Source organism: Colius striatus, chromosome 3 (assembly GCF_028858725.1).
Source record: "Colius striatus isolate bColStr4 chromosome 3, bColStr4.1.hap1, whole genome shotgun sequence".
Taxonomy (NCBI): Eukaryota; Metazoa; Chordata; class Aves; order Coliiformes; family Coliidae; genus Colius; species Colius striatus.
The window spans coordinates 76,020,015-76,045,110 of NC_084761.1; the positions used below are offsets into that span (position 1 = coordinate 76,020,015).

Consider the following 25,096-nt stretch of genomic DNA (forward strand, 5'->3'; position numbering starts at 1 on the left):
GGAAACTAGCTTGCAGATACTAGCTTGCAGATAGGAGGAAAATGTAATTGGTTACTAATAGTTCTCAATGCATGTTGGGATTGTGTTGGGTGAACAGTGGAGTCACTGGGGAAGCATGAGGTTTTCAGTACAATGGTCTGTGCTGCATCACTACTGCCACACCCAGAAGTTTATATTCCCTGCTAAATGAGTATCAACATGTTTCTGCTGTTGCTTGTGTGTTGTTACCTTGAAATTGTAAACAGCTATTTGCAAAGCCATCAAGATCTGCATGCATCTCAGCAGCTGATTCTGGTAAAAGACAGAGATAACAGTACAGTTCTTTGCAAGATAGCAGATCTCACCTCCTAGCTGCACAACTAACAGGTGTGTATGTATATATTTAAATGGTGAAGTTGTTGTTTTAACTTCAGATCTTTAGTAGCAAGTTCCATCTATTCGAATGTGTGTTTGTCCAAGGACATTCCTACACAGGCAAGCATGCTATGAAGGAATTGTTATTCTCTTAGTTTCACATAGCTATTAAACGTAGTTCAAAAAGGAACCAATCCACAATTGGATATTTTTCTGATCATTACAAGCAGAGAAGAGTAGATTTAATGAAATGAAACTATTTTGTTTACCCAGAAATATTAGCTATATTAAATAGTTACATTTGTTATTCAAATTAGGAACTTGAGGAGAGAGAGATTCTTAAGAAGGGGAAGTGTGCTACATTGCTGATGAAGAGTGAGTGGAGAATGGGGAGGGAAGGTGCAGAGGGTAGTATCCCTGAAAATGCCCATCTGAACTCTTCCCTTGATGATTTAAACTTTAATTTTGTAAATATCTCTCTCACCTTAACCTAATTGTGCATCAGCTTCTAACATCTTCTTTATATCTGAATATAAGAAAAAAAATATAGTTTTCTACAAACTGAGGAACAGTTTTGGTCTGAATCTGTGATGCTGCTCATTTCTTCTTTGTATGCGGCCCTCAGCAAGTTGATGTGGTCAGAGTAACATCCCGTGTGGTTTTGTCTTAACAGAACGTGGTTAACTAAAGTGAGAGCAAAGTGAAGAGGGGAAGGTAGGATGTAAGAATTCTTTTCAGCTACCCAATATGGACATTTTTTGTTTCACATTTCTTCCTGCTTTTGGCAGGAGATGTTTTAACATCTACTTTAACTGAAAAGTGCTGGTTATGTTGAAAGTTTTTCTTTAAAAACATCTCTGGCCTCCCTGACAAGTGTATTAGTGATTTAAGAAAAAGTCTTGCTTCTTCACGTGGAAGACCTCAATATTTTGTTGTGTTTTGTTGCATGTAAGCATAAAAAAGAAAAAAATCACTGTGAAACAGTTGAATCATTATCATACTTGAAATAGGACATATTAATCTGTTATGGAAGGAAAGTGAAAGCAGTGAAAAATGTTGTTTTCCAAGATCTTTTAGTCTAACTCTGAGGCACAACTGTCAAAGAATGACTTTGGGTTGTAATTAAAGGTAAAAGTTTTCATCAGAGCAGTTGATAACAACCAACCATTTGTCTTTCCCCACTTGAAAATTATTCTGTCTGAGAATTGTTTTCAGTAGTCAGAGCTGTACAGTCCTCTATAACAGCAGAAATATCTGTGAGGTTCTTGGCTCTGTGTGTTTGTTTTTATTTTCTATATTCTTAAATAATTTGCTTAATTTGTAGTTTGGAGTATTTCAAAGAGAGAAATTATGTCTTGATCAGCAAGAGCTTTTTAACACTAAGCATTGTTTCTTGCATGTGAAAGAGAAGGTATTGCAGAAAAAAGAGAAATTATTATGGTTTAAAGTGTACTTGAAAAAAACATATGCCTTGGAGAACAAAGCTTTATTAAATATGATTGTTTAAATAGCAAAACCAGCTCAGCCTAAAACGAAAATGATTTTTTTTTTTATTTTTAAGCAAATGGAATAGCTTTGACTTCCATCAGTCTGAATAATTCTTACAATACCAAATACAGCCAGCAGATGCCTGCAAACACCGTAATATATCTGAATACCTTTAGAAATAACAAGTGTTAAGTTTATTTTGCCATTGTGAAGGATCAGTAGTTAAAATAACATCTAGCCTTTTTAAAAAATGTTGAATTGTCTCTTCTCAAACCATAGTGAAAATAGGTCTGCAATACTAAGATCTTTGAGTGACAACGCAGTTCTTGTGTGTATTATAGTAACATATTCACTTCAGCTATATTTCGATATTTGTATTTATTTAGTTGCTAAACTGCATTCACTGACATATATTAGTACCTAGAAGTGAAACAACATAAGAGGATGAATTTGGTGAAAATCAATACTATATTAAGTGCAGTAAACAACAACAAAAAAAATGATCTTGTGTGTTCTTCCTATTATAATAATTTATACATTAGGAGGAAAGTTATTGCAATACAAATTCTTTATAGGGAGCTAACTTTTGGGCTATTATTGCATCTGGATCATAAATCTTACTAGTATATCTGAATTGTCTTAATCAGAAAAACAATTGATCAAAAGATAGTGGGAACAGGAGCTGGGGTGTTAGCTCTGTAATCCAGGAGTTGTGCAGAAATGTTTCCCAATTATTGCATGTCTGATTAAGCTTCCCTCAATTCCCATTAGGATAAAAGACAAACGGCTTAGAGAAAGTACCCATGGCAATTTCTTTTTCCTATCTTGCCTTTTTGTTCAGTTCAGTTGTCCCTGATTCTATTTGGAAATTAGCAAATTTGGGGCAGATATGCTCTGACACCAAATGATGTTTTTGAGGGATCATTCTCCTTCTACCTCATATGGCAGAAAAACACATACCTGATCCAAACTAGATGATTATTGTTAATTATGACAGGACATTGTTTTTTGTTTTTTTTTTTTTTCTCCCCAGAGTGATGACTGTCTTTGAGTTCAAAATTATGGATGAAATCAGTGAATTTACTTTTCTTATTGGCTAGCCACTGAAAGAGTAGGGAGGGAACAAAAATTGTTCAGAATTTTCTGCCTGGAGAAGGCACAATTTTTTTCCTTGTCTGATTCTATCCTTCCAGTATAATAATTATATTTTTCTAAATTATGGTTATGTGAGATAGTGAATGCAATTTACTTTGGAATAAAATTCTAAGAGTATGGTATATCACAATGTTAGTGGCATGAGATAATTTAAGAAGTGCTGTTTCAAATACATGCATTCTGTCTCACCAGGGGATTTTATTTTAGAAGGCAGTAGGTTTGCAGAACGGACCAGAATAGTGAAGCTGGTGTTATTTAGGTTGTGAAGTGGTTTACTTATTGTTGCAGGTTTTTAAAAACTATGTGGTGAACTTTTAGGAGCAGAGCCTGTGTATGTGAATTTACTCAACATTGTGGCAAGTAGTGTTACCTGAGAGACATTTAACGTTCCATAAGACTTATTAACTGTTTGTATTGCATTTTTCTTATAGGAAGTGTTCTCAAAGGGAATAATACTGCTCTCTGCTGTAGCAACAGTAAGAGGTCATGGGGAGAATAAATTTGAAGTTGTCACATCCCAGAGGACTTTTGTCTTCCGTGTGGATAAAGAAGGTAAGCAGAACATGTGTAATTCCAATGATTACCAAAAAGCCGTATAATGACTGATGATAAATTATGTTTGTGAAATAGAACTTCTTACATTATCAGGAATATTTCTGGAATCCATCTGTTTTGGATTTATAATGTGAAACTGTAGATAACTGAAAGCTTTGTAAGGACAACTGAAATAATTGGAGAATGGCTTTCAAAAATATCAAAATGGGAATACTTTTTTCCAACATTTCTGCCTCCTCTCCCATCCTTCCCAAAGATATATTTTTCTGGATGTTCCTCAGGTCTTGCTAGGCGCTCTTACAGCCTATATGCTCTCAGCCATCTGTTCAGAGTCAGTACTTGATATAAAATTGACGAAGAGCAACAATGAAGTTGATGATTTGAATCAAAGGAAATCTGGGATTTTCTGTGTACCTTATTTGTTGCCTTATACAGTGTTTTCAGAAACTTATAGAATACAAATGTAAATTATAGGAGAGAAGTTAGGATGCCTTCTAATTTAATGTTTTATCAACCTATAGCTGTAATATGTGGAATCAGTAAAGGTAGGCAATATATATTTACAGCAGTTCATGGCAGACCCATTTTAGCTAAGGGTCTCTCCACACTTCCATTGTCAAATCCCACTCTTATGGGTTATAGCTTGATTGTAAACAGTTGCTGTAGGCTTTAACAGGAGTGTGGCATCAGTGAACAAATCCTTCTGACCAGGTTTGACTCAATAAATTTCAGACATTTTGATGTTAAAAAGTATGTCTATTTTTATTATTTTTGCCTTTCTCTTCCAAATTTATTTTTTTTACTGTTATATAATTGTAACATAACCATCTTAGTGCAATACGTTTTGTAGGACTGTAATTTGCTTTATGGACTGTTACTGTTGAATACTATAAATATGTTAACAATTTACACTGTCTTATAAAATATATTCAGAGCAACCAATTGTTCCACATAAAATCATGTTTTCATTTAATGTATAACCATGTTTGGTTATACTGGCCTATCTGTAAAGCAGTTCACTTAAGGTTAGCAATGTGTGTTATGTTGTACAAGTAGTTTGGTCCTTACTGTATCCAGAGCTGGATGATGTATTTGTAGTAAATTATGTAAATAACCCTGGCTACTTTCTGTTCTCATAGAATCATAGAATGGTAGGGTTGGAAGGGACCTTTAGAGATCATCTAGTCCAACCCCCTGCAGAAGTAGGTTCACCTAGATCAGGTCGCATATGAACATGTCGTGGTGGGTCTTGAAGACCTCCAAGGAAGGAGACTCCACAACCCCTCTGGGCAGCCTGTGCCAGGGCTCCCTCACCATCACAGTAAAACAGTTTTTTCTTATGTTTAAGTGGAACTTTTTGTGTTCCAGCTTCATCCCATTACCCCTTGTCCTGTTACTAGCTACAATATGAAAAAAAAGATGTCCCAACCTCCTGACACCCACCATTTAGATATTTATAAATATTAATAAGATCACACCTCAATCTCCTCCAGACTAAACAGCCCCAGTTCCCACAGCCTTTCCTCATATGAAAGATGTTCCATACCCCTGATCATCTTCGTGGCCCTGTGCTGGACTCTCTGCAGAAGTTCCCTGTCACTCTTGAACTGAGGAGCCCAGAAGTGGACACAGTACTCCAGATGAGGCCTCATCAGGGCAGAGTAGAGAGGGAGAAGAACCTCCCTTGAGCTGCTGGCCACACTCTTCTTGATGCATCCCAGGATGCCATTGGCCTTCTTGGCCACAAGGGCACATTGCTGGCTCATGTTTAGCTTATTATCAATCAGGACTCCCAGATCTCTCTCTGCAGAGCTGCTCTTCAGCAGTTCGACCCTCAGCCTGTACTGGTGCAGGAGGTTGTTCCTTCCCAGATGCAGGACTCTGCACTTGTCCTTGTTGAACCTCATGAGGTTCCTCTCTGCCCAACTCTCAAGCTGGTTGAGATCCCGCTGAATGGCAGCACAGCCTTCTGGGGAATCAGCCAGTCCTCCCAGTTTGGTGTCATCAGCCAACTTGCTGAGGGTACACTCTGTCCCCTCACCCAGGTCATTGATGAAGATGTTGAACAAGACTGGCCCCAGAATTGATCCCTGTGGAACTCCACTGGCCACAGACCTCCAACTCGATTCTGTGTCATTGATCACCACCCTCTGGGCTCTGTCATTCAGCCAGCTCTCGATCCACCTCACTGTCCACTCATCCAAGCCACACTGCTTGGGAGACAGTGTCAAAAGTCTTGCTGAAGTCAAAGTAGATGACATCTGCTGCTCTCCCCTCATCTTTGTCCAGTTATGCACCCACTGAAGATTATCAGGTTGGTCAAACAGGACTTCCCCTTGGTGAAGCCATGTTGACTCCCTCTGATAACTATCTTATCCTTCACGTGTTCAGTGATAACATTCAGGATGAGTTGTTCCATCACTTTTCCAGGGATGGAGGTGAGGCTGACTGGCCTGTAGTTTCCTGGGTCATTCTTCTTGCCCTTTTTGAAGACTGGAGTGACATTGGCCTTTCTCCAGTCCTCAGGCACCTTGCCTGTCCTCCATGATTGTTCAAAAATGATGGAGAGAGGCTTAGCAATTCCATCAGGACCCATTGGCTTATGAGCCTCAAGCTTGGCCAACAAGTCTTTAACCTCTTCCTCTTCCACCCAGGGCAAGTCCTCTAATGTCCTGGCTATCCTGTTATCCTTGCCAGACTGGGCTTCCTGAGCGTCAGCCTTGGCCATAAAGACTTATTCAGTACTTTGGCCTTCTCTGCATCCTCAGACACCAGGGGCACCCTCAGCATTTAGCAACGGGCCCACATTACCCCTCACCATCCTTCTGCTGCTGATGTACTTGAAAAACGCCTTATTGCTGTCCTTAACATCCCTGGCTAAATTTAATTCTAGAAGGGCTCTAGCCTTCCTAGTTGCACCCCTGCATGTCCTGGCAATGTTCCTATACTCTTCCCAAGAAGCCAGCCCCTGTTTCCACCTCTCATAGATGGCTGCTTTCTGCCTGAGTTTTCCCAGCAAATCCTTGCTCATCCATGGAGGCCTCCTACCTCCTTTTCCTCCTGGGCTTGGAGGAAGTGGTGCTTGAAGATTGACCAGCTGTCATTGGCGCTTCTGTCTTCTAGAATTGTATCCCATGAGATCCGTCCAAGTAGATCTTTGAAGAGGCCAAAGTCGGCTCACCTGAAAGCCAGGGTCACAGTCCTGCTTTGTGTTCTGCCTCATCCACATAGGATCTTGAACTCTACCAGTTCCTCCTGCTTATTCCCCAGGCTGCGTGCATTGGTGTAGAGGCAGCACAGGGGTTACTCAAACACACAGGTTTCCCTGGGCAGGTGCAGGAGGTTCCTCCCCAGTTTGGCTCTTTCTCAGGGTGGTCAGCCTTCTGTATCTCAGCCCAGTGTGCAGATGAAGGGCACTTATCATTGTGTTCCCTGTCCTGCCACGTTTCCCAGCTAGAGGGGACAGCTTGTTCTGTTTTGCTTCTCCCCCCACTCCCAAAGTCCCTTAGTTTAAATACCTCTTTATTAAATTTGCTAGTCTACTCCCAAATAATCCAGTGCCTTTACAGGAGAGATGAATCCCATCCGTCCTGTCAAGCTGTAGTCCCCAAGGAAGGATCCATTGTCAAAGTACCCAAAGCCTTCCTGCCAGCACCAGCCTCTCAGCCAGGAGTTCACTTGGCTGATTTCTCCATTACAAACTCCTCCTTTATCACCAGTGAACAGGATAGAGGAGAAAATAACCTGAGTCCCTCTACCTTTTACCTGCTTCCCCAAGGATTTAAAATCCATCTGAATCCTGGAGATGTCATGCCTCATGACATCATTCATACCTACATGGAACACAAGTAGGGGGTAGTAGCCTGCATCCCTGATGAGCCGTGGCGCTCTCTTGGCTACATCCCTGATCTTGACCCCAGGCAGGCAGCACACCTCTCTTGACTCCCTACCTGCTCCACAGATGGTTCTCTCAGTGCCCCTTAGCAGCGAGTCACCCACAACAAGCACCCTTCACCTCTTCCTACGATGTCCATTACCTACTGCAGGTGGAGCAGCTGATGGGTTGTTTAGTGGGTTTTCCCCTTTTGGAGCTTGCTCATCGAATTCTCTTGTCGCCAGTCCCTCATACTTATTTGTAGTGGGCACTCTAGAAGGAGGGCTTTGAAGACGAGCCTTTGCCTTTCTTTTGTAACCAGGATCCATGACTTATTGGATTCACTGGAGGCTTGCACCTGATTGTGGAAGCTTGCATCTTTCTCCACTTCTTCCCCTCTAATACTACAGAGCCTACCCACAGTTTCTTGCAGGTCTTTCACCAGGCGCTGCAGTTCTTGAACCTGTGGGCACCTATGACACATTTTTGCCTCAGAAGCATAGGTCCCTAAGCAGTCTAAACACTCCCTGCATTCCACCTAGACCAAAGCTTCTCGACTAGCCGGCTCAGTCTGGGTGGATGCATTGACCTTCACCTGGGTTTTGTCTACCTGAGCCCTGGCTTTAGTCCTTAGGCGAGTGCTCACCGTTTTTCTCTGACTTCTGCTTCTCTAAAAGGGCCGCGGGGTTGTTCCCTGTTTGCCCTGCCTGCATGAACTGCTGTGCAAACTGCCGCGCCACTCCTGGGTGCTGCGTCACTCCCTGGTCGCTCGCGCTATCTGGGGGACATTTAAATGTGCGGCTCCGCCTCCCGGCAAGACCATGACCCTCACAAGAGCTGCCTGGTCCTGGCAGCTCTCCTCGCTTATCCTCCACTCCCCGTGCTCCAGGAACCCCCGGATTACCTCAGTCGGCCGCAAAGCCGCGAATAAACAAGCCTTGCCTCCGCGTTGTTTACGGCCGTTTCAAAACTTCTTTTCAAAGATTTAAAAATTGGGACATTTATATGCATTTCATCCTGTGGATCTCATTTATTAACTTTACTTTCTTTCTGCTGGGTTATCAAAGTAAATAGTGCTGTCATTGTCTTCACTGACCCATGTCCCTTGGTACCAATGTTGGTCTGTAATCAGTGGATTATGGTGCTTTTTTGTTAATTTCAATGCTCTGATTTTTTTTTTTTTTTTTTGATACATAAAAAATACACAATTTCTGGATTGATTTGAGTATCCGGAGGTCCAAAACTGCATGTACTATGCTTTGGAAAGTTTATGGGTACTGGGGGCGAAATTTAGGGGATAGCAATGAATTAGGGAATGATCTGCTCATATGCAGTGAAATGTGGTTTCATTAGAGTGAAATGCCGTTAAAAACTGCTTCTAGAGTAATTTGATGGCCTCAACTGTACTGAAATATTCCAGTGGTCTTTTCGAACTACTTTAATAAGCATGTGTTAAAACTTCTAAGAGGAGGACTCGTACCTTCCCTGTGCTAGGCTGTCAGGCTGCTATCTTCCCCTTCAAACTATTTTCTGATGCTTAAATTCATGTATTTGTTCCTTCTTGTTGCAGCTGTAACATTTATGAAGTAGCCACATTACTGTTTTAGTCGGGCTCTTTGCAGGGTTTGGCACTGATTGTGTTAATTTTGTATATACTGTGGATAGATCTTTCCTTTGCCCTCTGCCTTCCCCCCCAGCCCCCGATATATTTTACGGCCTGAATCTTTCAGAGCAAAGAGTTGAAATATTCATGATGTTCCAATCGCATGGGGCAAGTCTAATTCATTCAGAGTATTCAGCATTAAAGGATATTGATCTTAGTCTGTTGAAATGTCTGAACATAGTGAATGAGAGTGAGTGGAACTTTATTACTTCACCTACTTGTGTTCATGTATTTGTAAGATGTTAAATTAATAATTCATGCAAAAGATATTCAAACATGCATTTTCTTGATTACTCAGTACCCTTGACAATATCAAGCTTAACCACTACACCTTAATGGAACAGATTGTAAATTGCCAAATGTTTTTGCTTAAAAGCATGACCAAACATAGCATAGCATTGGCAATGGCTTGCCTCTGCTGACAGATGATGTTTAGGCTCCCTGGTTTTTGCTTACTTAGCTTCTGTAGTTCTCTACCCTTGATCTAAAAGGTGAACATGCCACCTGTCTACCACCTTAGTCTTCCAGCTGTCTGAAATTAAGTATCATGGGACTAGGAGTCATGATTTTAAGAATCTCAATCACCAATTTGTTTGACTTTCAATTTTTGTGTTGATTGCTGGAAGTTAATTGCATGTCTGTCCCTGCTAACATCTCCACTGATACAGACTTTCTCATTTTTATTTACACCTTCACTTTAAGGTAAACAATCTCTCTGATGTATAGCTATACCATCAACTAGCATTGCATAGTAGGAAGAACAGGAAACCCAATGTGTAGAGGAGAATGAGGCTACTGCTTAACCGTATGTCTTTGTCTATTTTTTTTTTTTTTTTCATGTTTAGAAGAAAGGAATGACTGGGTTAATACAATACTTAGTGCCTTGAAATCACAGTCTGATGATAACTCTCAGTCTCGAACTTCTGTCGCCCCCGAGAAAAGTGGATATCTTGAAATGAAAGGATACAAAGCCAAAATCTTTATTCTACTTCAGGGAAATACTGTGTGGATCTGCAAAAACGAGCAGGTAAATTTTTTATATGCTTTTTGTGAATGAATGCTTATAAGGATGGTTTAACTACTGAGTTGGAAATTGATGGCTCTTTGTGAATAGGGGCATTTCAATATAAATGCATATCTCTTTTTATTGCAGCAATTCTCAGAAGGCTTCAAAAAGCAGGTGAAGTATCATTATGTCTGTTGTACAATGGAAAAAACGAATATATAGTAAGGTGAGGTGAAAAGCCCCAAGTGTCACAACAAGTTAGTGGCAGGGCTGGGATTAATTCACTCTTAATGTGTGCCATAAGCACTCTACTAAATCATAAGGCTTATTTTTTTCACAGATTTTGCTGCCCTAAAATACCATGCTCTGGGAAGTGTGCTATGCAGAAGTAGGTTGTGATATTTGAGTGCTACTTCATCTAAATGTTCAGAACTGATGTTCCTTGTATTTTTAAGAACCTAGATTGGCCAGTTTCTGTTGTGCACTGTAATATTTTAAACAAGTTCAGTATTGAAAAACATGAAGTAGGCCCTATTGTTTCAGCTCTCCAAATCTGTGGCTTCTTGTTTTATATTGGGCATGACTGTATTGTGATATAGAGTAACTAGGTGCATAACTCTTCAGGATGTTGTGAATAGGGTTATAAATGGGAATAACTGGGTTCAGTTAATGACTCCGTCGACTACTTGAAAGAAAAGTCTATTGCAGGACATGAAGTGGAAGGTATGATTTCTGTATGTGGAAATCAATGACCTACAAGTAGTTGGAAACTAGGATGGCATTTAGGGGAGGTGTTGTCATGTACTTCTCTCAGATTTGTGTACAGGCAAATCCTGTTGCAAATATGGATAGTCTCTCAGTAAGAGATCATTTTGGAATTGATTTCATTTCCTCTCCTGTTATCCTCCTAAGTGTGAAATTATGTAGATGGACTTGAGGTACAGCATAATGCCCAACATTAGATCTTAGTATTTCCCAAAGTATTTTACCAAAAGTGTATTGGCTACATGTAATTTGAATTTAAGGCTGCAGAATGTATTTTGCTGAATGAGCACCATGGAAACAAATTGATCAACATAGTTGAGCACAGCACTCTTTAGCTATGTTGAAATTCTCAGTCTCAATTATGGTAATGAATAGGTGACCTGCCAGTTTGTTTATTTAAGTAAAGTTTACAACTGGAGATCTTGAAGGAGGAAAAAAACCAAATGCAAATGTCATCCCCCCTACCCCCAGAGACCCTATGCTTTGCCGAGGTTCTCCTACATTGTTCTGGATAAAGAATGAAGTTGACCTACTTACTTGACAATCTGTGCCTATGAGATGACTCACACTGTGCTTCAATGTTCAATGTTACTCTTCTGTTATGGGGATTCCAGGTATTTTATCAGTCAGAGTCCCTGGAATGCATTCTTATCAATGAGAATCCTCTTTGTGGATATTCATTGTAATGAGTCAATTCTACCTTTGCAGTCAATATAGTATTCGTCTCATGGCCCTGAATACTTTTGAGTGCTCCCTTGTGGATGTTCTGAGCCTCTTGATAAAGGGACACATGTACTTCAGTGAGGTATACAAATTTATGGAGAAATTTCTCTTCCAAAGTAATAGATCTTTTGAAACTAGCTATGTCGCTGTTGAGAATTAAGTATTGGCACCCAAGTTCTGTTTTCTTCCCTCTTTCTTACTTTACTTGTATATAACCATTGGGAGCATCTTTCTCTCCTCAAGTAATCCTTTGACATTTCTCAGTTGATATGGGGCTCTCCCAGCTCCGACCACTATTCTGAGGCATTTTTTTCTGACTGTGTTGATATAAAACTGTTCCAGAGCCATTCAGTGTTGAAGGCTTCTTGAATGCTCTGTTACATGTTTCCAGGGTGCAGATTTTGACTAAGGTAATCTAAGACTGCTCCCTACTTCTGTCCAATCAATTTCCTTTCTTGCAGATTTAAAAAAATTATTATTTTGTGTGTGCATATGTGTGTTGGTTCTGTTGCTTGTATGGCTTTATCGTAAGTTATATCAGCTCTGCCCTTTCAGTGTCATTGATTTCAGATTTGCTTTAGCTGACCATGAAAACACACCCTTATACAGCCTTTTTCCTAGATGTTTAATCTCTTCTACTACTTGGATGCTCTGCAGAGATCACTGACTGCAGTGCAGCAGAAGGCAAACCCAAATCAAGCCCTGAAACAGAAGGGTTAGCCATGCTGCCAGCCTGTCAACTCCTTCTGCATGTATGAATGTTACAAACAATGGTGCAAAAACAACTTCTTCCCAGATCTTGTTTACTTAAAAATATTGGATAGTCCTAAGAGATTTCTTTTTATATCCTCCCTTTGAACCGTGCCTCTGCCTTTATGTGATTTCTTGGTATTTGAGAATAATAAAAAATAACTTCTGTCTTTTAAGCCTTCGTAGTCTGTAATTCTTCTCTCGTTAGCTCTTGAGTTTTATTTTTCAAGTTGAAAACCGATCTATTTTTGCTGCAGCACTTAAGAAAAACCCAGTGATACAGCATGAGTCCAGTAGAGGGCTCTGTTGTTCTAAAAATGTCAAGTTTGTGCTTTAGCCAGTAATTACCAGGCAAATATGTCCAGGGATGTCCTCAAATCCTGTTCATATTGGAATTCACATCCATACTAGAATGACTCCCAGAGAGACTTAGAGGGGTTTATTATAACTGCAGTGCTAAAAGACACCTATTTAGACTTCTTACAATGTTGAAATGAGACCAGATCAAGCTGATCCATTGATTTCTATTAAATTTGATAGAAGAGAGTCCACTGTAACTGTAAAAGATTTTTCTTCGTTGTTAAGAGAGGAGAAGATCCTGAGCCAGATACCAAATCCTAACGTAACCACCATGAACATTGTGAAGTTCAAATTGAGATCAGAACATCATGTCTTGAGCCCATTTCTAGTTTAAAAAGTGATTGGTTTATCTTCAGCTTCTGGCAGTGATATAGTGCTAGTATGAAACCATCTATTTCTTTGACTCTCTGTGTAGTGTGACTTTCTTAAACTTCCCATCCTTCAAGACAGCTCAAACGTTGGCTTGAAATGTCAGTCTATTGTCGTCATGCCAGTGATAACCTCTCCCTTATGACTACTGGATGGGTTCTTGGCAGATGCTTACCTCACCTGCGAGGATATAGCCCCTTTGTTAGGGTATACGTAAGTAAGATTCAATGATATCTAAAGTCAGAGAGGGTCTAGGTGTCACAGTGTTAAGCACTAATATTTGGCTTTGATAAAGAGAATTCAGGATTCTGTTTGTTACTAGAATAGGTCTATAGATGTAAACCTGAGATATTTGAGAAGACTTTGCCAAACGTAGAGTGGGAAATGGTACATATGGCTGTGTGCCACAATTATTTGTGACATTTTTTCCTCCATGCAAAACTCCAGGTTAAAGCTTGAATAGTGATGAGTACTCTGTCTGTTGTGTACAAGCAATAGTATCCCTTTCTTATAAAAAACCTCTTGTTTCATTTTGGCTCAATGCTCTTATTGATTTCAGGGGTTTTTTGTTTTGTTGAAGATAGTGATTTTCTCTGTGGCAGATGGAAATGTTTATTCATGTTGAGTGAACCAGTAAAAGAGTCCCTAGTAATATTCACTTCTTCTCTAATGCTAATGGTGCACTTAAAACAAAACTGGACAACATCAAAAGATGTATTACAGGAAATTATGTTAAAAAGGTAGAAGATGGCAAGGGTGTGGTAAGGGGATAGATGGAAGGACAAGTCAAAGGTGATGTTTGAAATTAGTGTTCTGAGCAGAAGCAATGCCAATGTCACTGGAGGGAACTGGAAGGGATGTATGCATGTATCTATGTGTGCATAAGAACAGAGATGTGTTCTTACCTCTGTTAAGAAACACAGACTTAAAGGAGAGTGCTTTGAGCAACATAATCTAATGAAAGATGTCCTTGTCCACACAGGAAGGTTGGACTAGATGATATTTAAAGGTCCCTTCCAAACTAAATTATTCTGTGGTTCTGAGAAATACAGTGCCAGAGATGATGTGGTTGACCAATACAAGACAGACTTAGTGGCTTTTTAGTATATAGTTATGGGAATTTATAATGATCCTCTCCAAAGGCATTGTTCATTAGGAACCATTCTCATTTTCCCTAGAGAAAATCTATTCCTGATTGATAATCATGAACATGACGGATGAAAAAGAGAAACATGTAAAAATATTAAGGATCTATTAAATACAGTAGGAAGTGTCTAACAATGGAAGGTCAACAGAGAAGATAAATGGAGTCTTGAAATAGTAATGATTGTTTGCATGCTGAAGCAGCATGAAGCCTTTTAAGTATATTTAGATTATTTGTTGTATCATTGTGATCATATTTGTGAATACAAAACGAGACCATGGTGATGGCAACAGCAATATGAAGAAAAGAGCTGGGAAGAGGAGTTGAAGGTTGAATAGAAAGTAAAATAGTTGCTTAAAGATCTTGAGATGTAATGAGGAGCCTTGAGCAAAGCAACTGACAGTTTTGGAAAGGAATCCAGGGAAAAAGGAAGGGGATTAAAGGCATCAAAAGAAAGCGGGAGAAAGAATGAGAAGATATTTCAGGTAGTTGATAGGTGGTGAGAGGAGAGAGAAATGTCTGATATGCGCTGAGGTGGGGCAGTAGAAGGTAGAATTCCTCAGAATGAGAAACCAAGAAACAAAGCCATCTATGTCTTTATATTCTCGCTGTCCCCCCCTACACGCCCCCAAGAACACATGTCCTTTTTGAGATTTTGTGGTGATAAGCTGTTATTTCTAATAAAAACTGGGAAGCTTCCTGAAGAAAGAGTTCTCTACTTGATTCCTGGTGCAGAAAAAACATTTGTCCTCCTTTGATCTTGTCTGATTCATTCAGGCTTTACAGTTTTACTTCAGAATGATGCAAATCTCTAGATATTAAAAAAAACAAAAATAAGACAACCCTGGAATATAAGACATATATTGGTGGGGGAAAGATTAATATGAAGAAGTATTTTGGAATCAAATATACTGGTATATTGGTAACTTGAAGTGGAAGCAAATGATGCATCCTTTTTTAAGTACAGCTGTTTGCATCAAACTGTAGTAAGGATGATAGATTAAGGTCATATTCCTAATTTTCCAGCAGTTCCTTGGCAAGAAATTCGTTTCCGTCTTCCACACTTAAAACCATGGCAAAGATCAATTTACTGTGCATGATATCAGAAACAACTAAACAGGAAATAACTGGAGTTTTGTAAGAAAGCTTAAAAACTTCCTTTTTTGCTTATTGTGTAAAACAAATGATTATGGGAAGTGATGTGCAGTGGAGGATAGGTTTGCTGTTATTCTGACTGTTACTTCTTCAGTTGCACCCCTACTCAAAAAAAAAAAAAAAAAAGGATTAAAATATGCTATTAAATTAAGGGGGTTGAATCAGCCAAGAAAAATGTGTCTATGACCACCTTTACAGGCAAGATCTACATTTTACATTAAAAAATAATTTTGTGGGATAGTGTTCTAGGTTGTTAAAGATATTAGTAAAGAATATGGAGGAGGGCATAAACAGAATTTCTATCAAAGAAAAAACAAGAAGTTAATGTTAAATTCTTCCATGTGTTTGTTAAAATTTGCCTCTGAGGATTGTATTTTTTTTTTGTTGTTCGTTTGTTCTTATGGTATTAAGATCTTCTTGTTATGTAGGTACACCTAAACCAATCATGAAATATGGTGGAAAGCCTAATGCTTCCACAGTGATTGGAAGCTTTGTGATTAACTTGATTTGGGCTAAAGGGTAGACAAGGAGGAAGGAAAGTTATGACAAAGTTATGAGCTTCTCAGTAATACTCTGTCAAGCATTCTGGATGACTAATATGTATACAGCCAACTACCTTGATCATGTAAAACTTAACCGTGAAGAAAAAAAAGGATTTTTAAATATTATAAAAAAAAATTATGCAAAATGTTGTAGCACATATGTAAACAGTTAAAGAAGTTTTATATGTACTTGTCATAAGGTTATAACACTGTTAACGCAGCATTGGGAAAATCTGTTTTGTTCTAAGACTACTGGAATTATCAGAGACTGTTATCTGCCACTAAACGTGTTACTTGGATTTACGAACTGCTAACTTGGCTTCAAATCTCATTGCAAAATAATCTATTGGAGCAAAAGCCCTGCACATAGGAAGCACAGCATGCTTTATAATGGGATACCAGGTCTGCATGTATTTATTTATTTAAAATCACATAAATAAGTTATTTCTGTATTCAGTGAACCTGTAGAATCAGTATGTGAATATGCATATATATGTATATACCTGCATAAATAATGGCATGTTTTCGTTTTTGTGTGTGTGTATACCAAGGAGGTTTGAGATAACAATGAAAATAAAAAATAAAGTATTTTTTCAAGAATAGTTAATTCTCTCTTCTTTCAATACAGATCTCTTATTTCATTATGCTGTGGAACTAAATGCAGCTAGAACATTGTTTTGCACTTAGTTGATTACTCTTTAATTGTAAACATATCAGTTCTTATAGGAAGCATGCTGAAAGTACTCAGTAGCTTTGGTTTGTTTTTTCTGCTTTAAAGTCAGGGCAACGTAAAATACATTTTTCCTATCTGTTACTTTTCTGCAATTGCCATGTTTTGGACACAAGTAACTTTATACATACCAGTGGTGACATCAGTTACTTTTTTTTTTCCTCAACCTGCTTCTTTTACGTGAGATATTAAACTAATTAGTGTAGCTGAAATTTTTATATTTGTGTGAAGTTAAAAGCTGTTACAACAGTGATGACCAAACCATTTCTGAGGCCATGTAGACCACATATCCTCACTGAAGTGTTCATTCCACAAACCTAAAGATAGGTTCAAATGTATGTTAAGATAGCGTATGTGAATTCCATTTCCTAATTAGTTAAATATATCATGATATACCATTCCATTTTTTAATTATTTAGCATATGTCTTTTGTTATCAACTTGCCATTTCTGAAATCTGTTGCAACTCAATTAACTAAATGCAGTTTATGATTTAATTAGCGCGGCAGTGCACAGAAAAATAATGTCATAGAAGGATGTTGGTTTCTTTGGTCCATTGCCTATATGATAAAGAGATAAAGTTTATGGATATCTTTCTGTGAAAGCTATGCTTTAACAGAGAGATGACCCTATACTTGCATCCAATCTGAAGTGGAAAAGCAATGTACTTGAAGACTTTAGGATTTGCCTAATCTATGATGAGTATGATCAGATGAGCACTGGCTGTCACATTATGACGATTAAAATGTTCTCCTTGCTTGCAGTACTAAATAAAATGGATTATCATGCACCAACAGGAGACCAAAGAGTATGCCTGCAATTCATTAATGTGCCTTGTAACTGACACTGTAATGTCTAGAACCCCAGGCGTATAAAGGCAAGTGACAGATTATAATGCATTTAGCTTGTGGAAGCTGAAGAAGCAGGAAAAGCACAATGTTCATAAAGAAAACTGGTTTTCTACTGTTACTTCATGATTGTTTTCAGTATCAGATGGTTTCATTTCAGTCTCTGTTGGAATTAATGAGATTAGAGACAATTGGAATTTAAGATGCCCAGAGTTTGTACTTGTCCTTCCTTTTTTTTTTTTTTTTTCCATATTCTTTCACACCCCTTTTTTTTTTTGTTACAAATAATCCAACAGGGGACACTTGCTCCAGAACCATTGTCTTCTGAACAGTGTGTACTGGGAATACGAAAAATATCTTTGCAGGCAGTGCAAAGAGAGCAGGTTGGATTTGCTGTTGGATTGCTAAGATAATTAGGCCATTTGAATTTTCATCAGTTATGCAAAGGGGATGGTTTAAAATAAGAATTTTAAAGATGATCCTCAAAATACTGAGAACTTCAATATCATTGTAGTCTAAATGCCATTTTAATCTTTTAGACCTTAACCTGTTTTTCATTTGTGCTTGTTTCTTTACGTTGTTTGGAGCATTGTTCAGATAATAACATAGCATTATTTTCTTTACTCCACTGTCTTATGTATACAGGCTTTTTTCTAAATAAATGCACCATCCTTACTGCAAAAGGAAGTGAATTTATGATTTATAGTGTAGTAAGAATGTGGAGAATACCCCAGTGTGCTTTCTCAGCAATAGTTTCTGTACCTGGTTAATAAATTACTAGGCCAACAAATTTGAACTTAATCAACTCAAACTGAATTATTGCCTCATGAAACACTTCAATGCCAATAAATTAAATGCTCCCTATTAAATATTTTGCATGCAAAATTATGTCTTGTTAGAGATGGCATGTTTTAAAACTCATTCATTTAGAAATTAGGATCTTTTAGACATTTCTAGAAAACTTCCGTCAAAAGTTATTTCCATCTCAGCATGTGGGTCAGAGACTTCTAGAGATCCATGAAAGTGATTGATTGATATCTAACACTTTTCAAATATTTCTTTTAAGATGTTTCATGTACTGAATTGTAGCAAAAATCAAACTTTGTTAAGGTGGAATGTTGTTAAAACAATTGGCAGTGGACAGCTGGCAGCCCATGTGAACAGATCTAGACAGTGGTTGAGAGGTAAAATATATTCAGCTTAATAATAAAGAAGATTGAAAGCCGTGATTCAGGACATAAAAGGTGGAAGTAATGTTGTTTGTATTTAAACTGATGCCTAATGACATTAGTATCTGTTTTCTGAAGAGATTATTTGGTTGGATTTTTTGTCTTTTGGGAACCTTTATGTTGTGCAGTATTTTCAATAAATTTGCAGTGTGGGAGGGTGGGAGCTGAGTCAAAGAATGCAATGACTGAGAAGTGTGTTTTACTCACAGAGCTAAACGCTTCAGTTATTGACTTTGCCAGTCCTTTTGGGGATTCTGATATATATTATTTAATTGAGTATTACAAATTCTGTGCATTTCTGTAAGGTGAGTTAGGCTATTAAAAAACAAAAGAAAGTCTGTTGGATATGACTCCATCTTATTTATGGCAAGACTGTCTGCCTTGTACCAATGTTTTCAAATTGTACGGGTTTCTGTACTCCATGTCTAGACACAGAGGGGTCTACACCCACTGTACCGTAGTTTGTCCATGTATATAGTCTAAGTTTGGTGTGCAGAGCTGTATTGTATATACGGGAATGAGATTTGAAAAAGGTCTTGAAGCCGTGTGGCTGGCTACGTTGGTATCATTAATATGGCTTTATATAATGCTTCCCGTTTCACAAGCAGCCTGTCTGGCAGTTGTTTCTGATGCTCTGCAGGACTTGCGATGATGAGAGGTGTGATGTTTTTTCCAGCCAAGGGCTCTAATTCCTTGCCATGGGGTCATAAAGAAGTTCAAAGGCAGATAAAATGACAGCAGTCAGCAACAGCAGCTCAGTTCCTGCAACACGGGAGTAATTGCAGCCCGTTATTACAATTGACTCTCGCTTCTCTCCCCTGAAGGAACTGAGCAGCTGCCAATTTACTGAGCTGCAAGAAAACTGATGAGCCGGGAGATGGGGGTCATAAGGAAAGTTGAGAAACTGATCAAGGCAAAATTCATTAGTCCTGAGTATCCATAAGAGAAGAGAAGAGAAGGAGTCAGTGCTGACTAGTCATCACTGCTGCTCAGGTGGGAGATGGATTCTCCCACCTTGTTAGTTTGTTTCACCTTGCACTTCTTTTTCCACAAATAGAAGCAAGGGGGTTTCTGGTATCTATTGTCTTGATTAACACAAAACAACGACACAGCAGGGGCAGCTGCTGTTTTTATGTACTTATCTAGAAAGGGCTTAAATCACCCTGAATAAATACATACCTGTTTCTCTATGAGTTTTCTGTGTGCTCTATAACCATTCCTTTATTAGGAAGCATTAGGTATTTACAAGTTTCTCACATTCCTTGTACAATTAAAAAATGTTATGATGCATGACTTGCTTAATCTTTTTTTTTTGTTTGTTTGGTTGGTTTTATTTCATGACAATGTACAATTGGTAAAATTTAGAAGCTTGATTTGAAGGTCATCTTAGGTACTTGCACTTGTTTACAGTAAATGTGTAAAATTAGCAGTTTAGATGTGCTACTTGTGTGTCTTTATTGGTGTTCTCAGCAATACATGTTCATGTGAAAATAGAAGGGTTACATCTACAAAAAGCTCTGTTGTGGAGGCTCCGTTTCTTTGTCCTTCTTACACTGATGAGGTGTAGAATATCAGAAACATATCTCTTAATATATGCAGGTGGAGCGGTACTTGAGTTTTACAGGGAGAAGTAAAAATAAAGGTTAATAGAGTGCACTGTAGGAACAAAACCAGAAGATGTTATCACAGTTCTGCATGATTCTGTGGTGCAGGCTGTTCTGGTCTTCTAACTGTGCAGGTCGTTCGTCTGCAGACCTAAATTTCATTCTTCTACACTAATTTTAAAATTAACCTTAAGAGGCTTGTGCAGATTTTGTTCTCACTGCTTGTCCTTCTAAATGGAATAAAGATAGATTTTCAGTATATACAAGGCAGTTAAAGGAAAGCTATTGCTTGTAGAATTGAAACACAGGTACCTGTGGTGAATCATCTGCTCTGTGAATGTCAGAGGGAGTTTTGCCATTCATGTCAGAGTTGCCAGGTTTTTTTTAGTCCAATATTTTGTATCATTCCTGAATTCTTGTTCATCCCAGTTTCTTAAATGGCATGAACATGCTGGGAAGATATACCTCCTTCTAAGTTCACTGTGTTTGCAGATTGCAGCTGCCCATTCTTGCTAACATAGAAGTATTTTTTGAAAAGATTTTATCTTCTCAACAATCCTTGTAGCATGTTACACCACTCACCACTCACAATTGGTACAAAATGCTGCTGCTGGGTTCCTGAATATCCCAAAATGGAGTGATTTAATAATTCTAATTCTAGTTCTGTTTTATTGTTTGTGAGATTCTCTTTTATAGTGTTATGTCGATCAAGCCTGTGCAATTTTGCTGTAACTTCTGTGTGATAAGATGTACCTTCATACCTTCAATTATGAGCCAGAACAGCTTTTTTGTAGCTGTGCTTCACTGTGACAGGAAGTGGGTTCAGTTTGCTGGTCTCTAGGTCAGGATGTTGCTGTTAGATCAGCCTATAAATCAGTGCTCCACTTTTTTTTTTTTTTTTTAATGTCAGTTTGCATGAATGAAGGTGTCGTTCTTCACTAATCTCTGATTTGTAAGGCAGCTTGGCTTACACGAACATAGTAATAAGTGTATGTTTAAAAATATTTTTTTACTGTTGCATGATTTTGAAGGCTGTTGTAATACAACATTGAGGAAACAGATTTGTAAACTTACCAAATGTGAAAGTTAAGCCTGTTGCCGGACCTCAAGTGCTCTGAAACTGTTAACGTTGCTGTTGGCAAGTTTTGCATCTCTTTAAATGAAGATGAACAAGATAAAGTTCTTATGTAAGGAAATGATGGGTGTGAGAGACCTGAGAAGTGAAAAGAGTACAAGAGACAGGTGGAATCATTATGCTGCAAGGGAGCCAGGTCTCTGTAGCTTATTCTGGGTCCTACAAAAAAACCCACTCTACTCTGTTCTTGATTGAAATAAATGTAGGGAGGGCATCTACTAAGGAGAGAAAATGCTGAAATAACTTGACTGGGTTAGGAAAGATTTGTGCTTCTCAAAAGCTACACTGTAGCATTGCTATTGTCTTGGCATCAGTCCTCTCTTGGTCCAGGCACAGAAGAGTGTATGGCAAAAACTGTTGGTGCTTGTGTCCCTTCACTGTTTTAGAATAAGCACTGCAGAAGTGGGAATTCACAGATCATGGTTTACTCTCCTTAGGTTTCTGATTCTAGGCACTAGTGAGAGGTTGCTGCTTTACACTGGCTTGCAGAAAATGTTTGTACCTCTGTTGAGGTTTGAGCCCAGTTGGCAACACGTCACCCCCCTCCCCCTTCTGTAGGATGGCAGAGACCACAACGAGATGGGAAGAGAAAAGATAATCAAGAGCCTTGTGGATCGCGGTAAGGGCAGGGAGGGCTCACTTGTCAATTATGGTTCTGGGCAAAACTAACTCCACTACTCAGCTTAGGGAAGAGAAAAAGAACAGTTTGATCTACAACCAACTAGAAAAGGGACAGACAGAAAGCAAAAAGAGGCAGGATAATGAGAAAAATACAAGCAGCACTTTAAGATCTCCTTTCCCCACCCTTCTTCTCACTGCTCCTGATATCTCTACCTCCTCCCCCCTCAAGGACTTGGTTGGGGGGGGCAGGGATGGGGGATGTGGTCAGTCTCTCACAAATGGTCTCTGCTGCTTCTCTCTTCTTAGAAGAGGACTCCACCTCACATTCTTCCCCTTCTCCAACTTTGGGCCCCTCCCATGGGATACAATCCCTAATGAACCTCTGCAGCATTAGTCCTTCCCCAGGGCTCCAGCCCCTCACAAAGTCTTCCAGTGTGGATCTCCTCCACAGCAGCAGAAATCCAGACACCTTCTGCTCCAGGGCTACCTTCCCACAGAGTCATGACCTTGTCCAAGCACACTCACCACCTTTGACCTGGGGTTCTCCACGGGCTGCCCAGAAATCTCAGCCTCACCATTACACTCCATAGACTGCAGAGGGACCTGTCTCACTGTGGGATGCAGAGGGGGATCTCTGCTTCAGCACAGCTCCTCCTCTCTTCCCTCACTGACCTCAGGTTCTATGTGGTTGCTTCTCTTATTGAACTCCTTCCACTACCTCCTAGAATTATCCCCTAGAAACAACAGCCCTCCCTTTCTGATGTCTTCCTCTTAAAAAGTGACTGTGGAGGTGCCCAATTGACTCAACCCTAGATGTGGCTCTGACTTAGAGATGGAGAAAGTTTCAAACAACTTCCAGGAGCCACCATTACAGCCCCTTCCCCATTACCAGAAGTGATTCCGCACAAAACCCATGACAACTTCTATGGAGTCTAAGGCACATTCTTCAAAATTGTTGGACATGCTTGCACACATTCGAAAGAAGAAAGTTTATTTTGCTGTTCTGATTCTGATACTTTAAAAGGCAAATCTGAAATCTGATGGACTTTAATGTCTCCTTTCTACTAGGGTGAATATTTCTAAAACAGATGAAAATTTAAACCCTCCAGCCCTTAAACACCTTAAACCCTCTAGCCAAAAGCTTTTGTGTAGGTCTGTACTTTGCATATTTTTCCTCTTAAATTTAAGATCATAATGTCACTTGTGAAAGCAAAACTTTTCTCTTTATGGCTCAGGTGTCTAAAATCTCTCTAGCTGGATAAAGTACTCTTAGTGCAATCCAGAGCTCTCCATATTTCATCAAAATACTCCTAATAGGGTCTGTAGGGTTTTTTGTTGTGATTTGTATCATGTTAGAAGGGCCATTCATTTTGATAGGATCAAAAAACTGAGTAGTTAGCTTTATTAACATCAGCAGGGAAATCCCAAAGTGGTCCAATGATAACATGAGGTATGTTTGGAATACAGGCTGTTCTGAAAGCCACAGGTACTTTTTTTTTTTTAAGATGAAAAGATGTCCATCATAGTTAATCCTATTTGAACGTCACTTTAAAAAGTGTTGAAACCATTTCTTTTTTATTTTGCAGATTATGGGAGGTTAGATTAATGTCTAAAAAAAGCCTTGAAAAACTTTCTCAATTAGGAAATGTTATTTTTGCTAATACATATTGAAGAGGAAATTATGAATTATTTTTACTTGTGAAATATGATATAATAGAATGCAACTTTATTTTACTAGAGAAGGAAGTAGTAAATAAAATAAGTTTGTATACATATATATATATATATAGAGTGAAGACTATTGTAGCACCTTACTGTTTGCAACCAATAAGTAAAATTGTGCTTGGTCAATGATACTTTTTACTTGCCCGTGTCATATTTGCCAATCTCCCCATGTAAATTCAGAGGAAAGCAGTAACTCTAGTATTGGGAGATTTTCATGGTTCATTAGGAGATCTTTGCCAGTGAGGATATTGTACCAGGTATCCCTAATGTCTGATGACAGCTATGCAAAAAGGTCTACGAAGAGATTCATCAATTTCATGTCACCACCATTCTAGATTTTGAAACATTACAGAAATGTGCACAATTTGTCCTTCCTTCAGAGGTTCAAAAACTCTTAGCGGTGTGTATGGACTATGCACTACAAGCTTCAGCAAGAAATTTATAATGATGTGAATTCAGAAAACCGTAACTGTACATGATATTTCTAAAATACAGAAATCTGTCTGGTCTCCAGAGAGCAGTCTTAATAAATCGTCCAAGGTTTCTGATTTTGAAGCACTTTCAAAGAAGAATCTAGATGGCTAGTTAAAGTTTTAATAGTAACGGTTATATTTTAAAATGTCATTGTAACAACAAGAGGTACTCTGGGTACTCATTACAGGGGACGTGTTTAAAACTAATTTTTAAGTAGTGGCTGTAGAGATACTTGTTTATTTTAAATGAAAGAAAAAAATCATAGGCAGGTGGAAGGCATCAAACAATAAAAGTGAAGAAAATTGAGGAATTTCCAGGTAAGAATAGGCTTTGCATATGTTAAACTGGCATCTTTTGGGATGAAAAATGTGTAAAGTGAGTGGTACTAAGTGAGCTCTGAAATGAAATGACTTTCCATGCATTGAGTCATGTATCCTAAGTAATACAATTATCTCTTTTAATATGAGGCAATAAGTGGCCACTGGAATAATAAAGATGGAAGCCTTGGTGACAGCTGTGCTTGGTCATGACGAGCTTGGAGGTTTATTTATGTGTTTATTTAGCTGCATAATCTTTGTCATCTCATGATGTTTCATGAAACAGCAAGAGTAAAGATCACAGCCCAGGCCTGCTGCAGTTACTTCAGCTTCTCTAGCTAATGAGATACTGATTTATGAGTGAGCTCCAGGTTGCAGAAGAGATGGAAGGGATTTATCATAATTGTTGTAATTGGACTTTTGTCTGCACTTATTGTTCACGTAGAGCTGTGGGATTGGCAACAAAGAGAGCAGTTTTGTCTCTCTTCCTTGATAACTGTCAGGGTATTTG

General features: G+C 38.7%; 1 protein-coding gene across 5 annotated transcripts in view; it reads left to right on the top strand.

Annotated features, from left to right (window-relative positions):
* ARAP2 (ArfGAP with RhoGAP domain, ankyrin repeat and PH domain 2) overlaps nucleotides 1-25,096 on the top strand; it is a 139,797-nt gene that overhangs the window by 27,220 nt on the left and 87,481 nt on the right. For 4 of the 5 annotated variants that reach the window (XM_061992914.1, XM_061992913.1, XM_061992917.1 and 1 more), the window contains 3 exons: nucleotides 3,429-3,549; nucleotides 9,935-10,116; nucleotides 10,243-10,269. In XM_061992914.1, coding sequence (XP_061848898.1) covers nucleotides 3,429-3,549; nucleotides 9,935-10,116; nucleotides 10,243-10,269 — 330 coding nt within the window. The remainder of the gene's footprint in view (nucleotides 1-3,428; nucleotides 3,550-9,934; nucleotides 10,117-10,242; nucleotides 10,270-25,096) is intronic. The other variant, XM_061992918.1, reaches the window with a different exon arrangement.